The sequence below is a fragment of the Leptopilina boulardi genome, unplaced genomic scaffold, assembly GCF_019393585.1.
Source record: "Leptopilina boulardi isolate dan_hultmark-lab unplaced genomic scaffold, ZJU_Lbou_2.1 LbouV2_41, whole genome shotgun sequence".
NCBI classification, from domain to species: domain Eukaryota; kingdom Metazoa; phylum Arthropoda; class Insecta; order Hymenoptera; family Figitidae; genus Leptopilina; species Leptopilina boulardi.
In genome coordinates this window covers 1,407,086-1,429,661 of record NW_026137985.1, presented here as the reverse complement: position 1 = coordinate 1,429,661, position 22,576 = coordinate 1,407,086, and the positions used below count along the sequence as shown (strand labels likewise).

Here is a 22,576-nt window from a genome sequence, read left to right as displayed (position 1 = left end):
TGGGGTAAATGAACTGTGCCAAAACGGTTAACCCCGAGATAACTCGGGATAACTAAATACTTAATATATTGTAAACAAAACTCGGAGGTTTTCAGGGCCGCTGATCACGAATCTGATGTCAGTATTTAAAAGTTTAAAATGGCAAATCCAATATGGCAGATATTTTTGAAATTTTTAAAAATATTTCTGCCATATTGTGTACGCCATTTTGAATTTTCATAAACGAACTTCAGATTGGTAATCAGCTACCAAAAAAACTATTATCTAATGTTGAAATATAAAATTTTCTATGTAGGATTAAATCGACCGGTTTGATAACGATTTCTGCAATTTAATTAAACCGTAGGAGAGTCAAAGATCTTAATTAAAATTTTACATTAATTATAATCTAAAGGAGTTACATTTTGCACAGAACGAAGCACACAAAATACTTATTAAATTATAAAATTGTAAGCTGTAACGTTCTTTTATTTATACGAAATCGAAATTAAAGGAAGATGAAATAAATTAAAACTTCAGCGAATTATTTTACTTCAAACTAAATCTATGTTTAATGTCTTTGTCATGGATCATTCGAGGGATTTCGGGTTTGTGATAAGGCTTCCCACTTCTCCAGAAGGTGGGAAAATGATTATCAAACAGGTATTATTTAGTTTGATACAAATAAATGGTTTACATAAAAAATAACGCTATTAATAAATTAAAACTATTTTTTATACAGGTACAAAAAAGTTAATAAAAATATCAGAAATTTTTTTTTATTTTAAGCTATATCACGGCAAGGTTCCCAGACATTTCTCCAAAAACAATTTTCCGAATTACAATTTCCGAATACAGTACGGTCGCGTTAATCTGACAGTTGCTTTGCACGTAAATGTCGGATAAGCGAATTTTCCGGATTGCCGAGTACTTACAGGAACTCCTGTAGTTCGGACAAAAGTTTCAACAAGTACTCGGTAATCCGAAATTAAAAAATGTGTTAAATGATTTCCCGCGTGGAAATGAAACTATGGGTAAAATCATAAAAACCATGGGCGAAATCGATTGCCAAGGTAAATACGATTAGACCCATGGTTTAAAGCTTGGCAAAAATCTCAAAAACCATTGCTTATGTCCGTTTCCCATGGTACAATTTCCCATAGAATTTTTTTTTTTAATTTTACGGATTTTTAACCATTGCTAAAATCTTTCAAACCATGGGAAATTTTTTTTTTAAATTTACTAACTTTGGGCCATTGCCAAAATCTTGGAAACCATGGGAAAATTTTTTTTTTAAATTTACTAACTTTGGGCCATTGCCAAAATCTTGGAAACCATGGAAAAATTTTTTTTTTAAATTTACTAACTTTGGGCCATTGCCAAAATCTTGGAAACCATGGGAAATTTTTTTTTTATTTTACGGATTTTGAACCATGGCTAAAAACTTGCAAACCATGGGAAAATTTTTTTTAATTTTACGGATTTTGGACCATGGATAAAAACTAGCGAACCATGGGAAAATTATTTTTCTTAATTAACGGATTTTTGACCATTGCTAAAATCTTTCGAACCATGGGAAATTTTTTTTTTTAAATTTACTAATATTGGTCCATTGCTAAAATCTTGGAAACCATGGGAAATTTTTCTTTTTTACGGATTTTGGACCATGGCTAAAAACTTGCAAACCATGGGAAAAATTTTTTTAATTTTACGGATTTTGGACCATAGCTAAAAACTAGCGAACCATGGGAAAATTATTTTTCTTAATTAACGGATTTTTGACCATTGCTAAAATCTTTCGAACCATGGGAAATTTTTTTTTTTAAATTTACTAATATTGGTCCATTGCTAAAATCTTGGAAACCATGGGAAATTTTTTTTTTTTTACGGATTTTGGACCATGGCTAAAAACTTGCAAACCATTGGAAAAATTTTTTAATTTTACGGATTTTGGACCATTGCTAAAATCTTTCGAACCATGGGAAATTTTTTTTTTTAAATTTACTAATATTGGTCCATTGCTAAAATCTTGGAAACCATGGGAAATTTTTTTTTTTTACGGAGTTTAGACAATGGCTAAAAACTTGCGAACCATGGAAAAATTATTTTGTTTAATTTACGGATTTTTGACAGTTGCAAAAATCGAAAATCATGTTCGCAAGTTTTTAACCATGCTCCAAAATCTGTAAAATAGAAAAAAAAATTTCCCATGGTTTGCAAGATTTTAGCAATGGTTTAAAATAAAAAAAATTAAAAAACTTTTTCCCATGGTTTTCAAGATTTTAGCAATGGTTTAAAACCGTAAATTTAAAAAAAAAATTTTCCACGGATCGTAAGATTTTAGCAATGGTCAAAAATCCGTAAATTAAGAAAAAAAATTTTCCTATGGTTTGAAAGATTTTAGCAATGCTCAAAAATCCGTAAATTAAGAAAAATAATTTTCCCATGGTTCGCAAGATTTTAGCAATGGTTTAAAATCAAAAAAATTAAAAAAATTTTTCCCATGGTTCGCAAGTTTTTAGCCATGGTTTAAAATCAAAAAAATTAAAAAACTTTTTCCATAGTTTTCAAGATTTTATCAATGGTTTAAAAACCGTAAATTTAAAAAAAAAATTTTCCTATGGTTCAAAAGATTTTAGCAATCGTCAAAAATCCGTTAATTAAGAAAAATACTTTTCCCATGGTTCGCAAGATTTTAGCAATGGTTTAAAATAAAAAAAATTAAAAAACTTTTTCCCATGGTTTTCAAGATTTTAGCAATGGTTTAAAACCGTAAATTTAAAAAAAAAATTTTCCATGGATCGAAAGATTTTAGCAATGGTCAAAAATCCGTAAATTAAGAAAAATAATTTTCCCATGGTTCGCAAGATTTTAGCAATGGTTTAAAATCAAAAAAATTTAAAAATTTTTTCCCATGGTTCGCAAGTTTTTAGTCATGGTCCAAAATCCGTAAATTTAAAAAATTTTTTCCTATGGTTTGCTAGTTTTTAGCCATGGTCCAAAATCCTTAAAATAAAAAAAAATTTTCCCATGGTTCCAAGATTTTGGCAATGGCCCAAAGTTAGTAAATTTAAAAAAAAAAATTTCCCATGGTTTGAAAGATTTTAGCAATGGTTAAAAATCCGTAATATTAAAAAAAAATTTCCTATGGGAAATTGTACCATGGGAAACGGACATAAGCAATGGTTTTTGAGATTTTTGCCATGGTTTAAACTATGGGTCTAATCGTATTTACCTTGGCAATCGATTTCGCCCATGGTTTTTATGATTTTACCCATTGTTCTATTTCCACGCGGGTTGAATAAAGAAACTTTATGTTTACACTTGTAATTTAACATTTTAAAAAAAATTCAATTGAATTTCTCAATAATATTTTACATTTGTTTATTCGAAAATTATATATTAAACAATATATACAGAACTACATATTAAATCTTGTTAAATTTTTGCATGATTTTTGTCAAAGTGTTTATTTCTTAAGGATTGGTATATTTGTCGATTTTTGTTTGCTTTAATGTATTATATCGTGCTTTCAGAGCTTTATCTCTGAGTCTCCTTAACAACATGAGCTCATTTGAAGAAACTCCATTTTCCTCTGCCCAATCTAAGCAAGTGTCGAAACTGTCAACAGCCAGTCTATGAGGTATTTTTTCCCGAGGTTTTTAGTGAAAGTGTACGATGCTTTCTTTTACCGTTTAATTGCGACATGTTTTCTGAAAATTAAAGTAATCAGAACAGAAATGTACACGAAAATTTTCTGACTGAATCAAAACAGAACCTTTGATTTAAGTGTCAACAAATACTAACAAGTTTAACGCCTTTAATTAATCAAAGTTTTTCCTTTTACCCCTCTCCTTCTAGCTAGGACGTTGTCGGATTACAAGGAGTGCCGGATTAGTGGTAATCCGGATAAACGCGACCGTGCTGCATGTTTATTATCCAAAAGACTTTTTCCAAAAGTCGTTTTCCGAATGGTTTTTTCCGAAAATGATTTTTTACGAATTCATTATTCCAAAGAGTTATATTTTCCGAATGCATTGTTTTATATAAAAGAAAAACAGTTAAATGTAGTATATCTGACAACCTGAAAATTAAACGTTTAAAAATTTTTCTTGTTCATATCTTTTTCTTCTAAATTTTTAATTTACATTAAATTTCGTTATGAATTCGGTTCCAAAAATTGTGGGCAATCGACTTATTTTAGACGGATATATTTATTATAAAAATAAAGTTAACCATCTCTTTCGATTGGTAGTCGGCAAACATCATCCCGATTTGTATTCAGCTTTGGAAGAGTTTTTGAAAGAGCAAGACGATTCTGAGACAATTTTATATTAATGAAGTAGCTTTGGGATGAACTGTTAAGGCAGGACCAAAAAAGAAGTAGCTTGCAGTTCAACGACGAATAAGGCTCATCGCTCTTGAATTCGACAAATACAATGACGAAAATCGTGTTCTTAAGTATTTAAGAAATCTAGCTCACAATATTGTCATTTAATGTAAGTTTTTTTAATTAAGATTTTTTTAATTCGGAAAGAATAACATTTGGAAAAATATATTCGGAAATTTAAGATCGGAAATCTGTATTTCGGAAGGAAGTTCCTTCGGAAAATTGAATTCGGAGAAATGACAGGGAATCTCACGGCAAACGAAAACTTTTCATAAAAAGTCCAAAGTAAATATCAATAAAGATTATTATTAATCCAGATCAACAATCAAGTGTACATCAAGTGTAAAAAAAAGTACCCAGTAAAAAATAAAAGATACGAGAACGGCGGATTCCGGTTAGAAGCTCAATAGCTGGTAAACGAATCCATGAGAATCTCGGATAAAGCACTTTTCGATATCCGAAATGCTCATATAAGCTTGTAAACTCACTGAAACGGACAACTTTTGTAGGTCTTTTAATCAAGAAAAAGCAATTAAATAGATGCAGAAACGATGGGAAATTAAATTAGAAGCAAAAATAAATGATCCCTAGCGGATGGGTCCAACGCGTTTTGAACGGAATAGCGTTGAAACACCGTTGGGAACACAACGGTCACTAAAAATGTAATTTAAACAATAAAATATGATAAAGTATTTATTGGTATTTGTAGAAAAAGTGTTCATGAGTAATTTAAGACCTTATTTGTATCAATTTAATACGAAATAAGTGAAATAAAAGATAAAATATGGACCACTGTTATATTAGGGTATTCTGTCAAATTTTCATATAATTCAATGAAAAGTGTTTTGATATGATTTTTTAATAATAGAAAAACAGTGAAAAAGTATTAACTTATTATTTTAAAGCATTTGAAAGGGTAATAAATAGTGAAAATTAATGTGTTTATTGTGTACTTTTTGTGGGAATTGGACAACGATTATCGACAGCAAGTTACAGGTTACACCGGTGAACGCAGCACAGTAAACAATTAATAAGACTTTGACAAGAAAAATATTTAACCCACTGAATGTCGATGATGCATCTAGACACAAATTTAAAAAAAAAATGCTAAAGACTTATTGAATATTAATAAAAAATGTTACTATGGGGTTTTCGGGGTCGCTAATTACAAATTTGATACCAGATTTCGAAAAATCAAAATGGCGAATCAAAAAAATTTAACATTAATCGAATTCTCTGGAAGCTCGTTATTAGGGAGTTTTTGAGGTCGTTGATTACGAATATAATAACAGATTTTCAAAATTCAAAATGGTGGATCAAAACAATAAAACATTAATCGAATTCTCTCAAAGCTCGTTACTTGGGGGGTTTTTGGGGTCGCTGATTACGAATCTGATATTTGATTCTCAAAATTCAAAATGGCGGATCTAATATGGCGGATCAAAGAAATTAAATATTAATCGAATTCTCTGGAAGCTCGTTATTAGGGGGTTCTTGACAATTTTACGACATAATCTTTATGCTCTTAGCTTTAATTTGCAATTTTGAAACTTAAGAAATTTTTTGTGGTTCCTGAAATATGTTAAAAAAGGTCCAAGCATATTTTCCTACAACTCAGCAGTCAATCGTCACTTTTCGCCGACTCGCTGCTGGGTTGTAGAAAAGATTCTCGAACATTTTTTAACATATTTCAGGAACTACAAAACATTTTTTACTTTTTTAAATTTTAACACAATCTTTAAGTTTTTAGCATTAAATTGCTTTTTTGATACTTCAAAAATGTTTTATAGTTCCTGAAATATGTTAAAAAATTTTCGGGAATGTTTTTTACAACTCAGCAGCGAGGCAGCGAAAAGTGATGATTAAACGGCTGAGTTGTAGGAAAACATGCTCAAACCTTTTTTAACATATTTCAAAAACCACAAAACATTTTTTAATTTTAAAAAATGCAAATTAAAGCTAAAAGCCTAAAGATTATGTTGTAAAATTGACAAATTTTACCATGCATTATTCTGGATTATGCCGGGAGTCAAAAAACTTTAGTAGGAAAGTAGAAAATTGCATAATTTTTTCTTGAAATCTTTTCGGTGTATAAATACCAAAAAAAAGTAAAAAAATTTCTTGATATACATTGAGAAGCAGAATTTTATCAGCTTTCCAACCATTTAAGTAAAAAGTCTCTATCTTTTTTCTAACTTAAAATATCTTGCTTTAAAGTCAGCACCTTTCTACTTCTTGCACGTTAGCCGTACTGACAATTTCCGACGGTAGTGTAGTTTAAATTAAAGTTTTGTTGTTTATTCAATAACCTTTCGTTCACTGTTTATTAACAAAATGTATTTTAAATGTTTAGTTATCATAACGAAATAAAAATAAACAAAAAACCCTAAATACTCAAAACAACCTTTAAGCTTTTATTTAATTTGCTAAATATAGAAAAATTAATACAATTTTCTTGATCCGCCATTTAGAATTTTGAGAATCTAATATCAGATTCGTAATCAGTGACCAAAAATCTACCCAAGTAACGAGCTTTCAAAGCATTCGATTAGTGTTTAATTTTTTTGATCTGACATTTTGAATTTTGAAAATCTATTATCAGATTCGTAATAAGCGACCTCAAAAACCCCCAAGTAACCAGCTTTGAGAGAATTCGATTAATGATTAATTGTTTTCATCCGCTATATTGGATTCTCCATTTTGAATTTTCAAAATCTTATTATATTCGTAATTAGCGAACCCAAAAATCCCCGAGTAACAAGCTGGTGGAGAATTTGATTATGTTTTAATTTTTTTCTATTCGTTATATTTTATTTCGTATTTTGATTTTTGGAAATCTGGTATCAAATTTGTAATTAGCGACCCCGAAAACCCCATAGTAACATTTTTTATGAATATTCAATAAGTCTTTAGCATCATCGACGTTCAGTGGGTTAAATATTTTTCTTGTCAAAGTCTTATTAATTGTGGGGATCGTAGTATGATAACGTAGAGTTCTATGACGTTTCTCTCTCTGGTGTAAAGTGAGAGGAGACGACAGCGACTTTTGTCTCACACAAAGAGTGAGAGAAGAGATTGCGCAAGAATAACCGCGCCGTTTCAAATGTACAATCGGTCTGGAACCACGCTTTATATCGTACTCATTATATACGCGTCTAATCAAATAAATGAGTAATTAAAATATTAAGTGTAGTTATTTATTTATTTAACAAATATAGTGAACACGTTATTGTGAGGATTCCCTTCTGATTAAACATTTAATTTTGACTATTGTATTTCTCAAATATTTAACAAAATCCCACATAATTGTTTATTGTGTGTTCCCAACGGTGTTTCAACGCTATTCCGTTCAAAACGCGTTTTCACAATGTTTTTAATGCAGAGGTTAGAATTAGTAAGAATAATTGTTTTTTTGTTTAAATGTACGTTTCTTTAATAAATAATTATTTATTTTTGCTTCTAATTTAATTAACCATCGTTTCTGCATCCATTTAATTGCTTTTTCTTGATTAAAAGACCTATAAAAGTCGTCCGTTTCAGTGCGTTTACAAGCTTATGATCATTTCGGATACCGAAAACTATCATGGAATTAAAGTACCAGAAATAATCTGCGCATGCTCGGTGGTATTTATAACATCCTCCACAAAAAAACGCGTTTTTTGTTAGGTTTTCCATGCATTAACAGTGAGAATTTTTATGCAAGTATTATATAAACAACTTTTAAATCGGTGTTTTGACTCAAGGTATTATAGAAAACGAATAGATGATTACTTACCAGGAAAAAATGTATCCAACAATGCCACTTCTTCTTCAAAAGCTTGATGTGGTGAAGTTTGAAGTTCTGGCCTTTTGTAATTTTTATGTGAGTAAAATATGTTCTGAAAATAAAAATTTTTTAAGTTCTTAAAATAATCTTATTGTCTAATAAATGTTATCTAAATTGATATAAATTAAATTTATTGTTTAATAAATAGCAGAAAAAATATATTATGGTACTCTAAAAATGTATTGGAAAAAAATTAAATATTTTGCGGCTTCCGTTTCCGATACTGATTCAATATAGTTGCGTATGGAATTTCTCATAGATTTATTGGCTGAAATAAAGTCTATATTAAAAGGGTGGATATTGTGGAATGTATAAAAGATAAAGTGTATGGTGATTTGTGTGATATTAGTGTTCTGTGTGATTGTTTAAAAGGCGAGAAAGTAAAAGAAATTTTTGTGGTTTAGGTTGAAAGTGTGTTGAGTGAGTGCGATAGACGGAGACGGAGAAAGTGGGAAATGTTAAGAACATCGAGGAAAATCGGGAGAGCGCAGGAGATGGCCGATGATGAACAAGCCAGGAATGAAGTGAGGAGTCATTGACAGATGAAGTCGTTGCTGGGGATTTTTAGCTAAACTCGAAAGTAGGACCGGGAAGGCCGTCTAATTATAAAAGGTTACAAAAATTGAAAAATGAGGGATCAACAGAAATAATGGGATGAGATGATTATGGCATGAGGAGGCGAAAAAATATACCAGAGTGACAAAACAAAAAGAGGTGGGTTGCGAAGGTAAAAAAATGTTGGAGCTGTTAGAAGAGGAAAGATGGTCAATATGTAATGGATATATGAGTAGAGATGAGGGAAGAAATTTTACTTTTAATGGTAAAGGAGATAAAATCATAGATTATGTGTTAAAAGAGGAGAAAGAAAGGAATAATATAAGAAAGATGAAAGTAGGAAGAGAGATAGGATCAGACCATTTTCCACTGGTAGTAGCACGCTTATACGGAGGTTTTGGTTGGTTAACCCTTTCCGTGTTAGCGATCCAACGTTGGGTCGTAAAAAAGTATGTGTCTTCCGTGTCAGCGCCCCAACGTTGGGTCGTGAACATCTTATCACATAATATATGCAATTTGATATATAAATTGCAAAATTATATTTTTTTACATCATCTTTGGCACACTACAGATATCATTGACTCTAGTTTTTACAATAATTAAGTAATTATTTATTAACTAATATTAATCATAACAATTGGAAAACATGTAAAAATCACTAAAAAAATTTATTTTCTGATTTAACCCACATTTAGGGCATAAGGGTTTTCGAGGTCGCTGAATTCGAATATGATGTTAGATTTTTAAAATTCAATATGGCGGATCCAATATGGCAGACGACTTCTTTAAAATTCAATCCAAATGGCTTGAAATTTGTTAGTCGGGGGTTTTTGGGATCGCTAATTACGAATCTGAGCTTATTTTTTTCAAAATTAAATGATTGATCCAATAAGGCGGACGACTTTTTTAAAAATTGAATCCAAATGGCTTGAAACTTGTTACTCGGGGGTTTTTGGATTTTAAATTTTGCTTTCAGATTTGAATTCAGCGACCCTAAAAACCCCCGAGTAACAAATTTAAAGCAAAATCCGGTTGGTTTTTAAAATTTTTTTTGTCCGCCATCTTAGAGCCGCTATTTTGAATTTTTTTTTAATGTCAGATTTGAATTCAGCGACCCATAAACCCTTATATACTAAGTTTCATAAAAATCTGTCGGTCAGAATTCGCTTGAATATTTTTGGACCATATCATGGATTTTTTCTCAAACACGGAAAGGGTTAAAGACTAATGCAAGAGTGTCCTCTGATTCCTACAATATTTAGTCTGCTAATGGCAGACCTAGAGCAAAAATTAAAAAGAAGAGGAAAAGGGGAGTAATATTAGGGAGGGGAAGAATATACTAATTCGCTTATGCAGATGATGAAGTGTTGAAAACGGAAAATGAGGTAGGAATGAGATTGTTGATTATGGAATTGGAAGAGTATGTAAGGGAAAAAGATGTGTGGAGATATGTGGAGAAAATAAAGGTTATGGGATTTGTGAAAAAAAGATGAATGTTTGGAAAGTAAATGGAAGAGTGGTTAAAGAAGTGTATGAGTTTTGTTACTTGGGTTTTTGGTTTAATTATAATGGAGGACATGAGTTGAATGTAAATAGAAGAGTGGAAAGTGCGAGTAAAATTATTAGGCAAGTGTTGGGGGATTAGGAAGAGAAGATTCAAGAATGATTTGAAAAGTAGAGTATGTTTGTATGATATGTTAGTGTGGTCTGTGTTGAGTTACGGAGTGAAAGTATGGGAATGTATGGAAAAAGTTGGGTTCTAGGTGTGAGCAGTAATTGTCCAGGATATATGGGCAAATCCATGAAACCGTGGAATTCCGAATTTTTATGTTGATACGTGTTTCGGAAAATTCCGAAATTGTAACAAAATTTTCGTAACACGTAACAGCATAAAACTTCAGTTGCTATTTACAAAAAATTCCGACAGAAATTTCTAACAGTGCTCATTTAAACAATTTTAAAAAAATTATATCATTTTTTTAGTTTCAATGTCCTTTGGAATACATGCCTAACAGAAAAATCAAATAAAATCATAATTTTTATGGTAGGGGAGGATGGGGCAAGCTTAGTTAGTTGCTGTTATGCTTAGACGGCTTGCACAAAAATCGCGTCATTCATGGTATATTTGCGTCTTAATACCAATAGATGATAGTAAAAATTGGAAGTCAATCTGACACTATTTTCGAAGTCAGGAGTTTATTTTTTGTAAAAAGTCTGTTTTGCTAAAATGTCAACGTAGTCTTTATCATATTGTTTTCTATATTAGTGCTTCCGAATATTTATTTACGTAAGTGTTTTCCGGAGTGGAATTTACTGATGAACACAAATATCGTAACAATTTTCAAATTAATTCACTTCGTTCCTTAAAATTTAGAAAAAAACTGAAATATGGGCTCATGGGGAAAGGATAGTTAGATCTATTACGGTTCGATACAATCCTGCTAATGCGATTGCAAATTATAATTATATACGGAAAACGAAGCTTATTGACCAAGAAATTGGTGATCATCTAAAGAAAATTGGTTAAGCCTCAGATTCTAATTTTAGACGAATTTTAATGCAATAATTGATATTTAGAAAATGTTCAAAACACGTTGTTAATACTTAATATATCAATATTGAATAGTCTAAAGGCGCTTGTATACCTCACCGATCCCGAGTATTCTATCGTCGTGCAGCATTGGAGTAAAAGAGACAAAAGATAATTGTGTCTCTTTTACTCCAATGCTGCACGACGATAGAATACTCGGGATCGGTGAGGTATAGGGTAACGGCACCAGTGAAAGAACATTTAAGGAAATGCATACTTTTATCATTTATTATTTTTGAATGCAGTTATTGAAAATTTTTTTACCAATTTTTTTTCGATAGCTAATTAAGTGTAGAATGCGAAGGTCATATTTAATTTTCATAAATATAAGATGTTAATTAAAATTTTAATTAATAAGTAAAACATACCTATTTCACCAGTGAAAGAACAAATTGTCTAATGAAAGAATTTTCTGCATCCAGTGAAAGAACGATGTGAAATATATATTTAAAATATATTTAAAAAATATATTAAAACAAAGATAAAGTAATAAAATGTTTGTAATATACTAAAATAAAGGTAAATTAATGATAATTATGAATATTTTTTAACTAAGTTTGCAGAATCTTATTTTTAATTGGCGATTCAAACAGCTACACTAGCGCCACAGTTGAACTAATTTAGGCGTGACTCGCTCTAAAGCAGTCTCTGTTTTGACAGTTTATTTCAAATTATTTAATTATTCTGATATTTTTATTGCGTTTGTAAAATTATTTTTAAGCGTTAAATAAAAAAAAATAATTTAAAACACATGGAGTGCTACAGAGCGAGTCACGCCTAAATTAGTTCAACTGTGGCGCTAGTGTAGCTGTTTGAATCGCCAATTGAAAATGCATTTATAACCTACAATCAATCATCTAGTTGCAATTTATTTTGACAATATTATTGTAACCTAACAGTGTTGACCTATTTGATTTTGTCATTTTTTTGTTTGACTTCAGACTATTCGTTGAAGGTGTTCCTTCATTGGATTGCATTGGAACCAGTGAAAAAACATTTCTGTTCTTTCACTAGTAAATAAAAAAAAAACCCCAATGACGGAATTTGCTTTTCTTATGGCAAATTAATATTTTATTAGCTTTTAAATGAAAAGAAGTATTTCTAATACACAAGATAAATTTAGTTTAAAGAAGACCGACGATTTAAGGCAGTTTAAATTAGTTAAATGTGAAAAAAGAAATAACGTGTCAGAGAAGAGTTCTTATTGTTGAAGATAAATTTGCAACACAACATTTTAAAAAATTTTTTTTTATAAAATTTACGTGTTAACTCTCTAGGTATCTTAGATACTAAAGACGTAAATTAAATAAGGAACATAAAAACATATAATTTATAATACCAAATTGCTTATTACACTAATTAGAATGCAAAACATGAAATTTGTTCTTTCACTGGTGTCAGTTCCTTCACTGGTGCCGTTACCCTACAAGCGCCTTAAATTCAATAAAATAAAGAAAACGAAAATTTACTGATTTTCTATGACATTTTTAGCATTTGGATTCTTTTAAATAAGGATAGTTAAAAAAAAAATTTTAATTTTGCTTCCTCGTGGAGCAAGCTGTGTAGTCCTTTCGTTTATAAAACTTTGCAAAGTGGCGGAAACAAATTTTTTTCTTTATAGAAACATGTTATATGAGATCCTGATCAATTGTCCGGATGTATGAATGTATGTGTGTGTGGATCCCTTTTTTTAGAAGATAACTTTAATAGGTTTTAATGGATTTAGATAAAATTTGGTAGGCTTATTTATCATATTAATATCTCAAAACTGACCAAAGGATTTTAAAAAATTAAAAAATAGTAAATAAACATGATTGAAATTCATGAATTAGCATAACTTAAAAAAAAACAATAAAATAATTTATTTAACCTCATTTTTACAATTTCTGCCTCACACATCTCTTTATCTGGCGCATGTGAATGTCCCGCCTCCTTCAGAATAACAACACTTTCCCCCGGCAGACAATATACGGTTATCGCACGAGCTTCGCACTCGCCTTTGTGAAGTCGAATGCAATCCCAGTACGCTTTACCTTAGGTAACTCTTGAGCGTTGATATAAATAACCGTTATTTATTAATTTAGTTCCCAAATTTATTGGAGCTTCTTCCATATTTGTAGTAATTTTTATATAATTATACACGAAATTTAAAATGAAAATAAGCACAACGTCAAATTACAAGAAATTTAAAATCAAAATAAACACAACGACAAAGTATGTTTGACACTTTTGATTGGTTTCCGTGACAACGGTAGACACTTATTGCCAGTCAGCTGAATTATTTAAACCAACAATATATGTCAACATTTTAGGTAAAAAAGTTATTCGGGAAATTGGTATTCAGGAAATTGATATTCGGGAAATTTGCATTCGGGTTTGTAGATATTCGGGATATTGGTTTCGGGAAATTGACCAGGCATCGAGGCTAATAGTTCAAACCAGTATCTCGGATGTGAATGCGAATTACACTCTCTATTTTTATTTCGCATTATTTATGAATAATTAGAATGTTTTATGCAATTTAAATTTTTTTTTTAGTGAAATGAGACTTACATCTGTATTCACTGTAAATGAAATTAATAACCTAGTTTAATTCAATTATTTTTAAAATAATTTAATTTTATGTAAGTTATCTTACTTTTTCACATTTCATAATCTAAATAAAGAATATTCAAAAAAATATGTCTTTTTCTTCAATTTTCAACGGTGGAGCACAACTTTCCACTGTTTTGCTTCCTCGTGGAGGAAGCTATGTAGTCCTTTCGTTTATAAAATTTTTAAAAATGGTGAAAACAAATTTTCCTCTATATAGAAACATGTTATATGAGATCCTGATCAATTGTCCGGATGTATGTATGTGTGTGTGTGTGTGTGTGTGTGTATGTGTGTGTGGATAGTTTTTGTGAACACGATATCTTTAACAGGTTTTAATGGATTTGGGTAAAATTTGGTAGGCTTATTTAACACATTAATCTCTCAAAAATGACGAGAGGATTTTTAAAAATACCCCAAAAAAAAAATTTTATCGTCTTTTTTCCAAAAATTTTTTTTTAATTGAAAAAATTTTTAAATCGAAAAATTTAAGATAATATATAATATAATCGTCTTCTTTATGTCAAGATGAATCGATTGATATATATAAAGTATAGATTTGATTGAAATTTAAAGAATTAATGAAAGTTAAAAAATCAAAAATTCTCATTTTAGCTAAAAAATGATGTGTTTATTTAAATTCATGTTTATATATGAAATAATTTTATTCCCTGCATTAAAACGAATCGATTCGTATATATAAAGTTTATGTTACACTCAAAATTAATTAAAATTTTCTTTATTTTTCAAAAAATTTAATTAATTTAAAACATTTTTAACTCGAAATTTTTTAAATCAATCAATTGAATTGTACAAATTCATTGCTTCCTTCACGAGGAAGCGAATTTTTTGCTTCAAACAATGAGGAAGCATAATGTTTATGAAATAAACATAAAGGACCCCCTCCTTGTTTGAAATATCATAAAAGCAGTATTTTCGGAAAAAAGCAAAATTTCTATTTCCTTTTTGAATTTAAATTAATCAATCATGCAAAAAGTTGTGTTTGATCAAAAAACAAAATCTGGAGCACAACTCCCCATTCTCCTCTATCTAAATCAAAACAGGCGAGAAAATTAAAATTAACAAAAACAGGAAAATGATATGAACAAGACAACATATGAAAACCTTGTAGGTCTTGAATATAAGGGAGGGCTTCCGGCGAACACCAAACATGATCATTCACACTCATTCCAATTGGGGACATAAAAGTACAATTTTCCAGAGAGTCACTGTTAATGAGACCATTGAGCAAATCAAATTCGTTCGCCTCCAAATTACTAATTAAAATTTTACCCTTAGAATTCACAACTTTATCCACAGAGTATCTTTTAGATAATAAAAATTCATTAGCATAAAAAAAATCAACGTTTAATTGATTTCAATCACCTACCCTGTAATTAAAATCCCCGCCTAAAATAATCAGAAGATCTTTATTTAAATTTAAAAGAAATGAGTTTAAATTATCTATAAAAAATATCAAGTTCTGCCGTGGGAGAAACCTATAGTAAACTTTGGAGTTTCCAGAATTAAAAACTTTTTCAATGAAGTATATTACTGTTTGCAGTCGATGAATGTTTTTAGGGCGTCCTCTGGATTTGATTAATTTCTATAGTAGAGGAAAATTATCAGGAGGTTTCGATGGATGGAAAGGTGATATGTCAGAATTTTCCTCTTGAACTGTAGGGTCGAGAACAGGAGAGAATTAAGATGAATGCATGTTAGTAGTAAAAGAATTATTTGTAATAATTTAATTTCATTTTAAAGCAGCTTTGATTCCTGCGTCCTGAAGACTTCTGAATTCCGCCAATTTTGAGAAAAGCATTTTCACCCATCTGATTGCGAAAAATCTGATGATAATCAATCGGTTGCCTTCGACTCTTCCTAATTGGAAGACATTCGCAATCGCCAGCTCAGGTATACGTAAACCAATGGATGTAAACAATTCATTAATTGATTGAAATAAATTAATATTCTTTTCCTGCGAGTCTTCAAATTTGAAAAGAATAAAAAAGAGTTCGCTCTCTGTGAGTCATTTAAATTAATAAAATTTCTTTCAAGTAAATGTATTCTATTGTCTTGCTTTTTGATTTTGCTCTTGAATCCTTCTAAAATTTTATTAGTGGCTATGGCCTTCTTATTTAAGTCTAAGTCAGATGAAGTAAAAGCATTAGTAGATAAGAACAATTTGTCCCACTTTTCATTGCCACTCAAAGGCATTATAACGTATTGACACTGTAACCAAACACACACTAGAACACCAAAAACTGGGAAGTTCCAATATGCACATTTAACTGATCACCAGAAAAATGGAAACAAGTTGTGAACGCTCACTTAAGCACAATATAAACTGTATATGTTTAAATATTTCATATACATTAGTACAAACAAAAGTTTCGGAGGAAGCATTATAATACCGAAATTTTTCGAACTTGATTTTTTTATGTATCTATGTTTTTCGTTCTCAGGAATCCAAAAATCACATTTTTAAAAAATGTCGTTGCGTGTTCGTGGGTTTGTATACACTAAATTTTCATAAATATCTCTGTTAAAGACGGAAGTTAATTAACAAAAATAAAATAAATAATTTAAAGAGAAAATAATAAAGTTTAGAAATAATACTACTTTTTACTATTAACAATTCCGCTCATAGATAAAGCGTAAATTGCTCTTCGCTAACCAAGTTAGAAAAAGGTAGTGGACTGTCCCTTAGTATATTATCAATTTAATAAACCCGGATATACGGTTTTTTAGATAAAATGATCAAAAAGAGAGATATAATAAAGACATCAAAAAGGTGACTAAATAAATGAAAACGTAATTAGCACAACAAAAGAAATCCGTTTATTCATTCAACCCCCAAAAGTATACATTCAGTTCCCCAATTGATCTTTAATAAAATGATTACAATTTAAACAACTTTTACGTTAAGCTACTTGATTGAAAATCAAGTCTCAGAAGAATAATTTATTGCAAGCAAAACAAAGAGATCAAATAAAAGAAATTTTCAATAATAAGAAAACAATTTGTGTGTGATAATGTTTGTATTTCTTTTTAAGATTGATATACTTGATATACGATTCTCAAATATGCGGAATAATTACCTTCCTTTATTCTTTATATTTTCTTTCAATAAACTTGTCTTAAATATTGCATTTAAACAATTATTTCAATATTTCAAAATCTGTCTTTTAAAAATTCAGAATATTGGGTTCACCAAACCTGAATTTTCAAAACAGTTAATTTGAGATATAAATAATTGTGATATTAAACAAAACACTTTTAAATTTCAACGGGATCTTGCACTTTAGCATTTATGACTCTTTATACTTGTATAATTAATTTTCTTCATTTAACGAACTTTTATAACTCAATAGATTTCACTAATCGTGGAATATTCACTTGTATTTACAGGTAAACTCAATAATTTCAACCCTTACTGCGGGGAATAAACAATAAACTCAACCACTCCCAGTGGGAGTAAAACTTAATAATCATCCGCCTTTTTGCAGGAAACACATCCGCTCTGCGGGAAAAACAAATTAAGACTCCTTGAAGAAGATTGTAGGACACTTTTCCCAAAACAAATTTTCCAAAGATTTTTTTTCCCAACGACTTTTTTCCCAAAATCTTTTCGACGTAATTATTGATGTTCGAATATATGAAATTCGAATTTTACTTCTCAACAAATTCGCATTTGTTTTTGCAACTACATTCATTTACGTGTCAGTTGTGCAGTCGAAATTTTGGTTAACTTTTAGTTTTTCGATTACATTTCTAAATTTGTAGTAAATTCTAAATTTCTTGTAAAAATGGGCTCGCATTATAACAGCACCTGTAATAGATACGCAGGAAATTATAATTTATAAAGGCATCAAAAAGTCTCCTCACAGTCATGCACCTAATCGTGAAGAGGTGGAAGCTGTGCGATTAGTGGCTGGAATGAAACGAGTTGCTGAAGAGCACCCCGAAATGCCCCGCGTTCGAATTCTACGCCGAGAACTGCGAAATATTCCGTCAGGTAAATTATAAACATTTGTTTGTTTTGACTTTTAAATAAATAAATGCGCGTTACCGTTTCAGAAATTCTAGCAGAAATGCCAGAGCGCCCAAACCTTAGTAAACAGATCTCTCGCGTTCGTCTCGTGAATTTACCTCCCAACCCCATGCATATGAAAGACTTAGGAGAAATACCGGATCAATATAGATCAACATTGGGCAATTCCAAATTTCTGCTGTACGATTCGTTTGAAGATCAAGACGAAGACGAAGAGAATGAATCCGGAAGAATAATAATATTTAGTACCCCTGACAATTTAGTACAACGTTTCAAATGCGAAACATGGTTCGTGGATGGAACCTTCAAGACAGCGCCTTCCCTATTTTTCCAAATCTTCTCCATACTCGGGGCTGTAAATCAAGTTGGGGTCAATCGCAAGCCACAAACCGTTGGATTACCGCTTGTACACGCTCTCTTAGAAAATAAGCGACAATCCACTTATGCTAAAGTTTTTGATACGGTACTACGGGAAGGACAAAAACTTGGACTACGCGCGAATCCTCGCCTTGTAATGAGCGACTTCGAGATGGGAATTATAAATGCTGTGAACGAAATATATGGTGAAGGAATAGTGAAATGTTGCTTTTTCCATTTATGTCAAGCCGTTTATCGTCACGTCATAAGTGAAGGTCTTCAAACGCTGTACAACAGTAATGATCGCAGTATTAAAAAGGCAGTTCACATGCTGTGCGCCTTAGCCTTTGTTCCTGAAGATAAAGTCGTTCAGCATTTTTTAGAAATTCGTGGTTAATTGCCTGCTGCATTGGAACCTGTTATCGATTACTTCGAGGTTAATTACATCCGTCGATTGAGCGTTAGAAGACGAAGTGGAGGCGTTAGATTGAGAAGCCGTCCAGCATGATATGCTAGACATTTATGGAACCAATATGATTCTGTTTTGGATGGTACTGCGCGGACTAACAATTTGTCAGAAGGCTGGCATAACAGGTTCCAAATAGTTGTCGGAAAACATCATCCGAGCTTGTATGTTTTCTTGAAAGAATTGCAAAAGGAACAAGCGGACACAGAAATTATGATGCGTCAATTGCAGCTGGGTCAATGTGTAAGAAAAGGGATTGATCGAAAACGAAGAGAATATGAGGAACACCTTGCAGCTGTTGTGGAAAATTATACAGAATATATTGAGGACAGGGATGTTGTATCCTACTTATCCACAGTTGGATACCTCATAAAATTCTAAAGTAAATTAAAAATTACAAACATTTTTTGGGAAAATAGTCTTTGGGAAAAAAATCTTTGGGAAAAAAGTCTTTGGGAAAAAAAATCGTTGGGAAATTTGTTTTGGGAAAAGTGTCCCCCTACCTTGAAGAATAATTCGGTGGCAACGATCACACCCTGTTTGTATGTAATTTTAAGTAGTGGGAGGATTGATTTTGCAATCAACACCTCGTTGTTTCCATGCAAGTTTTACGAACTTGCATTTTGGCGTGATCGGTTCAACCACCTGAATTTCCTTTGTAATTTTTATATGTTTCCTAATTTTCCAAACTAATGTGGCAACTTCTGTACATTGTAAGTTCCACAATTAGCAAAATCGATTTGTAATTTAGTTCATGTTATTTTGCAATATGAAGTTCAATAATCTCAATTCATTTGCGAAATAACCATTGATTTCAAAAATTAAAAATAAATAAAAAATAAAATTATAAATAGTTATTAAATTAATTTGAAATATTAATTGAATATTTAACATTAGAAAATTTATGTGTGTGTGTGTTGTGTATGTTGTTGGTGTATAATTGACAACATATTTGTAATATTAATTAACAAATATTATCTTTAACAAATAATATTTAACAAAAAAAATTAAAAATTTACGGAATTCCGTCCGTAACAATCTCAAATGCTATAAAAGCTAAAGGGATAAATTTTTTTTTAAATTGTAGGCCTCACTAGCGGACAAATAATGAGAGTACTTTGAACCATATTAATTGAGATTAACATTCTTAATTATTTTTTTGCATTTAAAAATTTTTGAAAAATCTTTTTTGCACATAACTTTAAAAACATGTTAGGATACCTAGAAATATTTTTCTTTAATTTTGTAAAGTACCGTCAGAGAGGGTAACTTCGGACACGAGGCCAACTTCGGACACTCGTATATTTTTGAAAATAATTTGTATTTATTAGCATTTATTTTATTTTATTGAACATCCAAGAAGTATAATGTGTTTCCTTATGAAAACTCTTAGAAAGAAGGAAAATACAAAATATTTTCAATAATGTACGAGTGTCTGGAGTTAGCCTCCTTATCCAAAGTTACCCGCTTTGACGGTATTTAAAAATGCATCTATTGAGCTATTAACGAACATTCTACTGATATTTTATCCAAAGTTATTGGGATCAGAAATCACGCGAAACTGACCCACCCCTGAGCCTTCTTGTGACAACCATCTTGGTTTTTTATCTCTTTCTTTTGTATATGTTAGAGAAACACGGAATGAAAACATGGCCACCACAACGAGGCTCTCACCAGATGGCGTATCGCAGTATTTCAGATCCCAATTGAATTCTTAAAAACGAGAAAAAAACTTTTTTTGTCCAGAACTTAAAAAATATGTATTGACAATATAGATTAGATCTCTTGTTTTGTAGAGTTTTTTTGCCTCTTAGCAAATATCCTACTGTTATTTTATCCAGCACGATAAGTTTTTATTTTTTTTTCGCCATATTGAATCCGCCATTTTAAATTTTGGAAAACTAACACCCGATTTGTAATCAGCGACCCAAAAAACACTCTGTAATGAGTTTCAAGCCATTCGAGTGTAAAGGAGTATCCCCGGTTGTACAGCAGGTTTTGTTTTTTATCCATAACTTTTAATTGTATTATCCAATTTTGATTGTTAAGGTTTCATTTTAATGCTAGTGTAAATCCTTACTTTTGCTTAAGAAACTAGATTTTTTTATTATAATGCAGAAGAATTACGAAAGAATTTCAGAAGGTAGTGTTTTCGGACCAAATAAAATTTGACCCATGTTTCACTGCAAAAAATGATACCTTATGAATGTCTCAAATCAAGACAATAACACATTTAGAAATGTCTTTTGTCAGTAAACTGTCTTGGTTTAGGTGTCTCATATACCTAATGTCTTAAAGTCTAAGACGTGATTGACGTCTACTGAAAACAAACAAGACGTTTTTGCTGTCTTCTAATTTAAGACAAAAAATGAAGGCGGAATAAGTGTCTCATTTTCAGATATTTAGTTTAATTTTAGAAATTTACGTAAAAGACACAGATAAATTCAAGACATATAGAAATATGAGACACTTGAGTACCTAACCTCTTTGCGGTCGCAGTCGGTGATTTGATATAACAATCAATTTTCAACCACGGTTCAATATTGTCACAATATTATGCAACTTCACGCATCGGCACTCGACATAACCTAAACTTTTATAAACTCTCGCGGCTCACGTGCAACCATGTTGGAAGAAATAAAAACAGTTTATTGCTATATTAAAGAAAGATGTAAAAAAAGTAAAATTTATAAAAAAAGATAATGAGTCAGATTTAGTGTCTTTAGATGAAGCTATAAACAACGTTATAAAAAATGACAGTTTGTGGCAAAAAATTACTTCGAACAAGTTCTTGCTTCTGCAGAAGAAAGATAGAAATAGACTTTGCGAAATCGAAATCGACGAAGAAATTCATGAAAATTCGGATATTCACGTCATTCTCTTGGATATACAAGATTTTTCTGATTAAGGTGAATCTATCCTAAAGTGTCCTTCAGTGAGCGAAGAAGCATGCGAAATGGTAAGTAAAGACGAGGTAAGTACAAATACCTAGATGAATTATGTAGATTTTGTACTTGTTCTTGAAATTGTGATGCCGTATTTGATGTTTGTGACATACGTTTTTTGCATATGTAATAAAAAAGAAAACGACGTGATAGTGACGGTTGGAACAATAAATGTAGTGTTGATCAGGCTACTTACAATTTTGCAATTATGATACGTCCTGACATCATAAATTCAGTTTTCGATGTAGCGATGTGTCAAAAACGTCATTTACCAGTGGGAAAAAAAGATTTACGTTTTAGAAACGTTCCTAAAACGATTTATAACGTCTTATTTCGAGTCTACTGCAATAACGCATTATTAACGTTTTGTGTTCTGAAAACGTTTTGGGGGCTTTCATTAATTTAAATGAGATTTTTTTAAAATTTGTATCCCCTCCGCTTTTGTGAGATTTTCGGGACCCCCCCTCTACCCCTCACTGGAGACGCTTTTAATACTTTATTTTAACATAAATGAACCCACATAGCACAACTTCTTGCTGTAAGGTTACTATAAGGATATCTGTAGGGTTTGTAAGGTTACCGTGTAAGCCTACAGTAAACTTGAGGTTAACTTAAAATTTCCGCCTTACAGTAAGCTTACACAGTAAGGTCGTGGTAAGCTTACATGGTAAGGTCGTGGTAAACTTACACGGTAAGCTTGTTGTAAGTTTCCCGTAAGGTTAATGTAAGCTTGCTGTAAGGTTGCTATAAAGTTACTGTGAACATAGAATGTTATTAATAAATATATTTTAATAATATTTATGCGCAGTAGTTTTTTATGGC

General features: G+C 30.9%; 1 protein-coding gene across 1 annotated transcript in view; it reads right to left on the bottom strand.

Annotated features, from left to right (window-relative positions):
* LOC127289495 (S-adenosylmethionine decarboxylase proenzyme) overlaps positions 1-22,576 on the bottom strand; it is a 278,873-nt gene that overhangs the window by 127,171 nt on the left and 129,126 nt on the right. Inside the window, exon 4 of the mRNA XM_051317461.1 lies at positions 8,145-8,247. Coding sequence (XP_051173418.1) covers positions 8,145-8,247 — 103 coding nt within the window. The remainder of the gene's footprint in view (positions 1-8,144; positions 8,248-22,576) is intronic.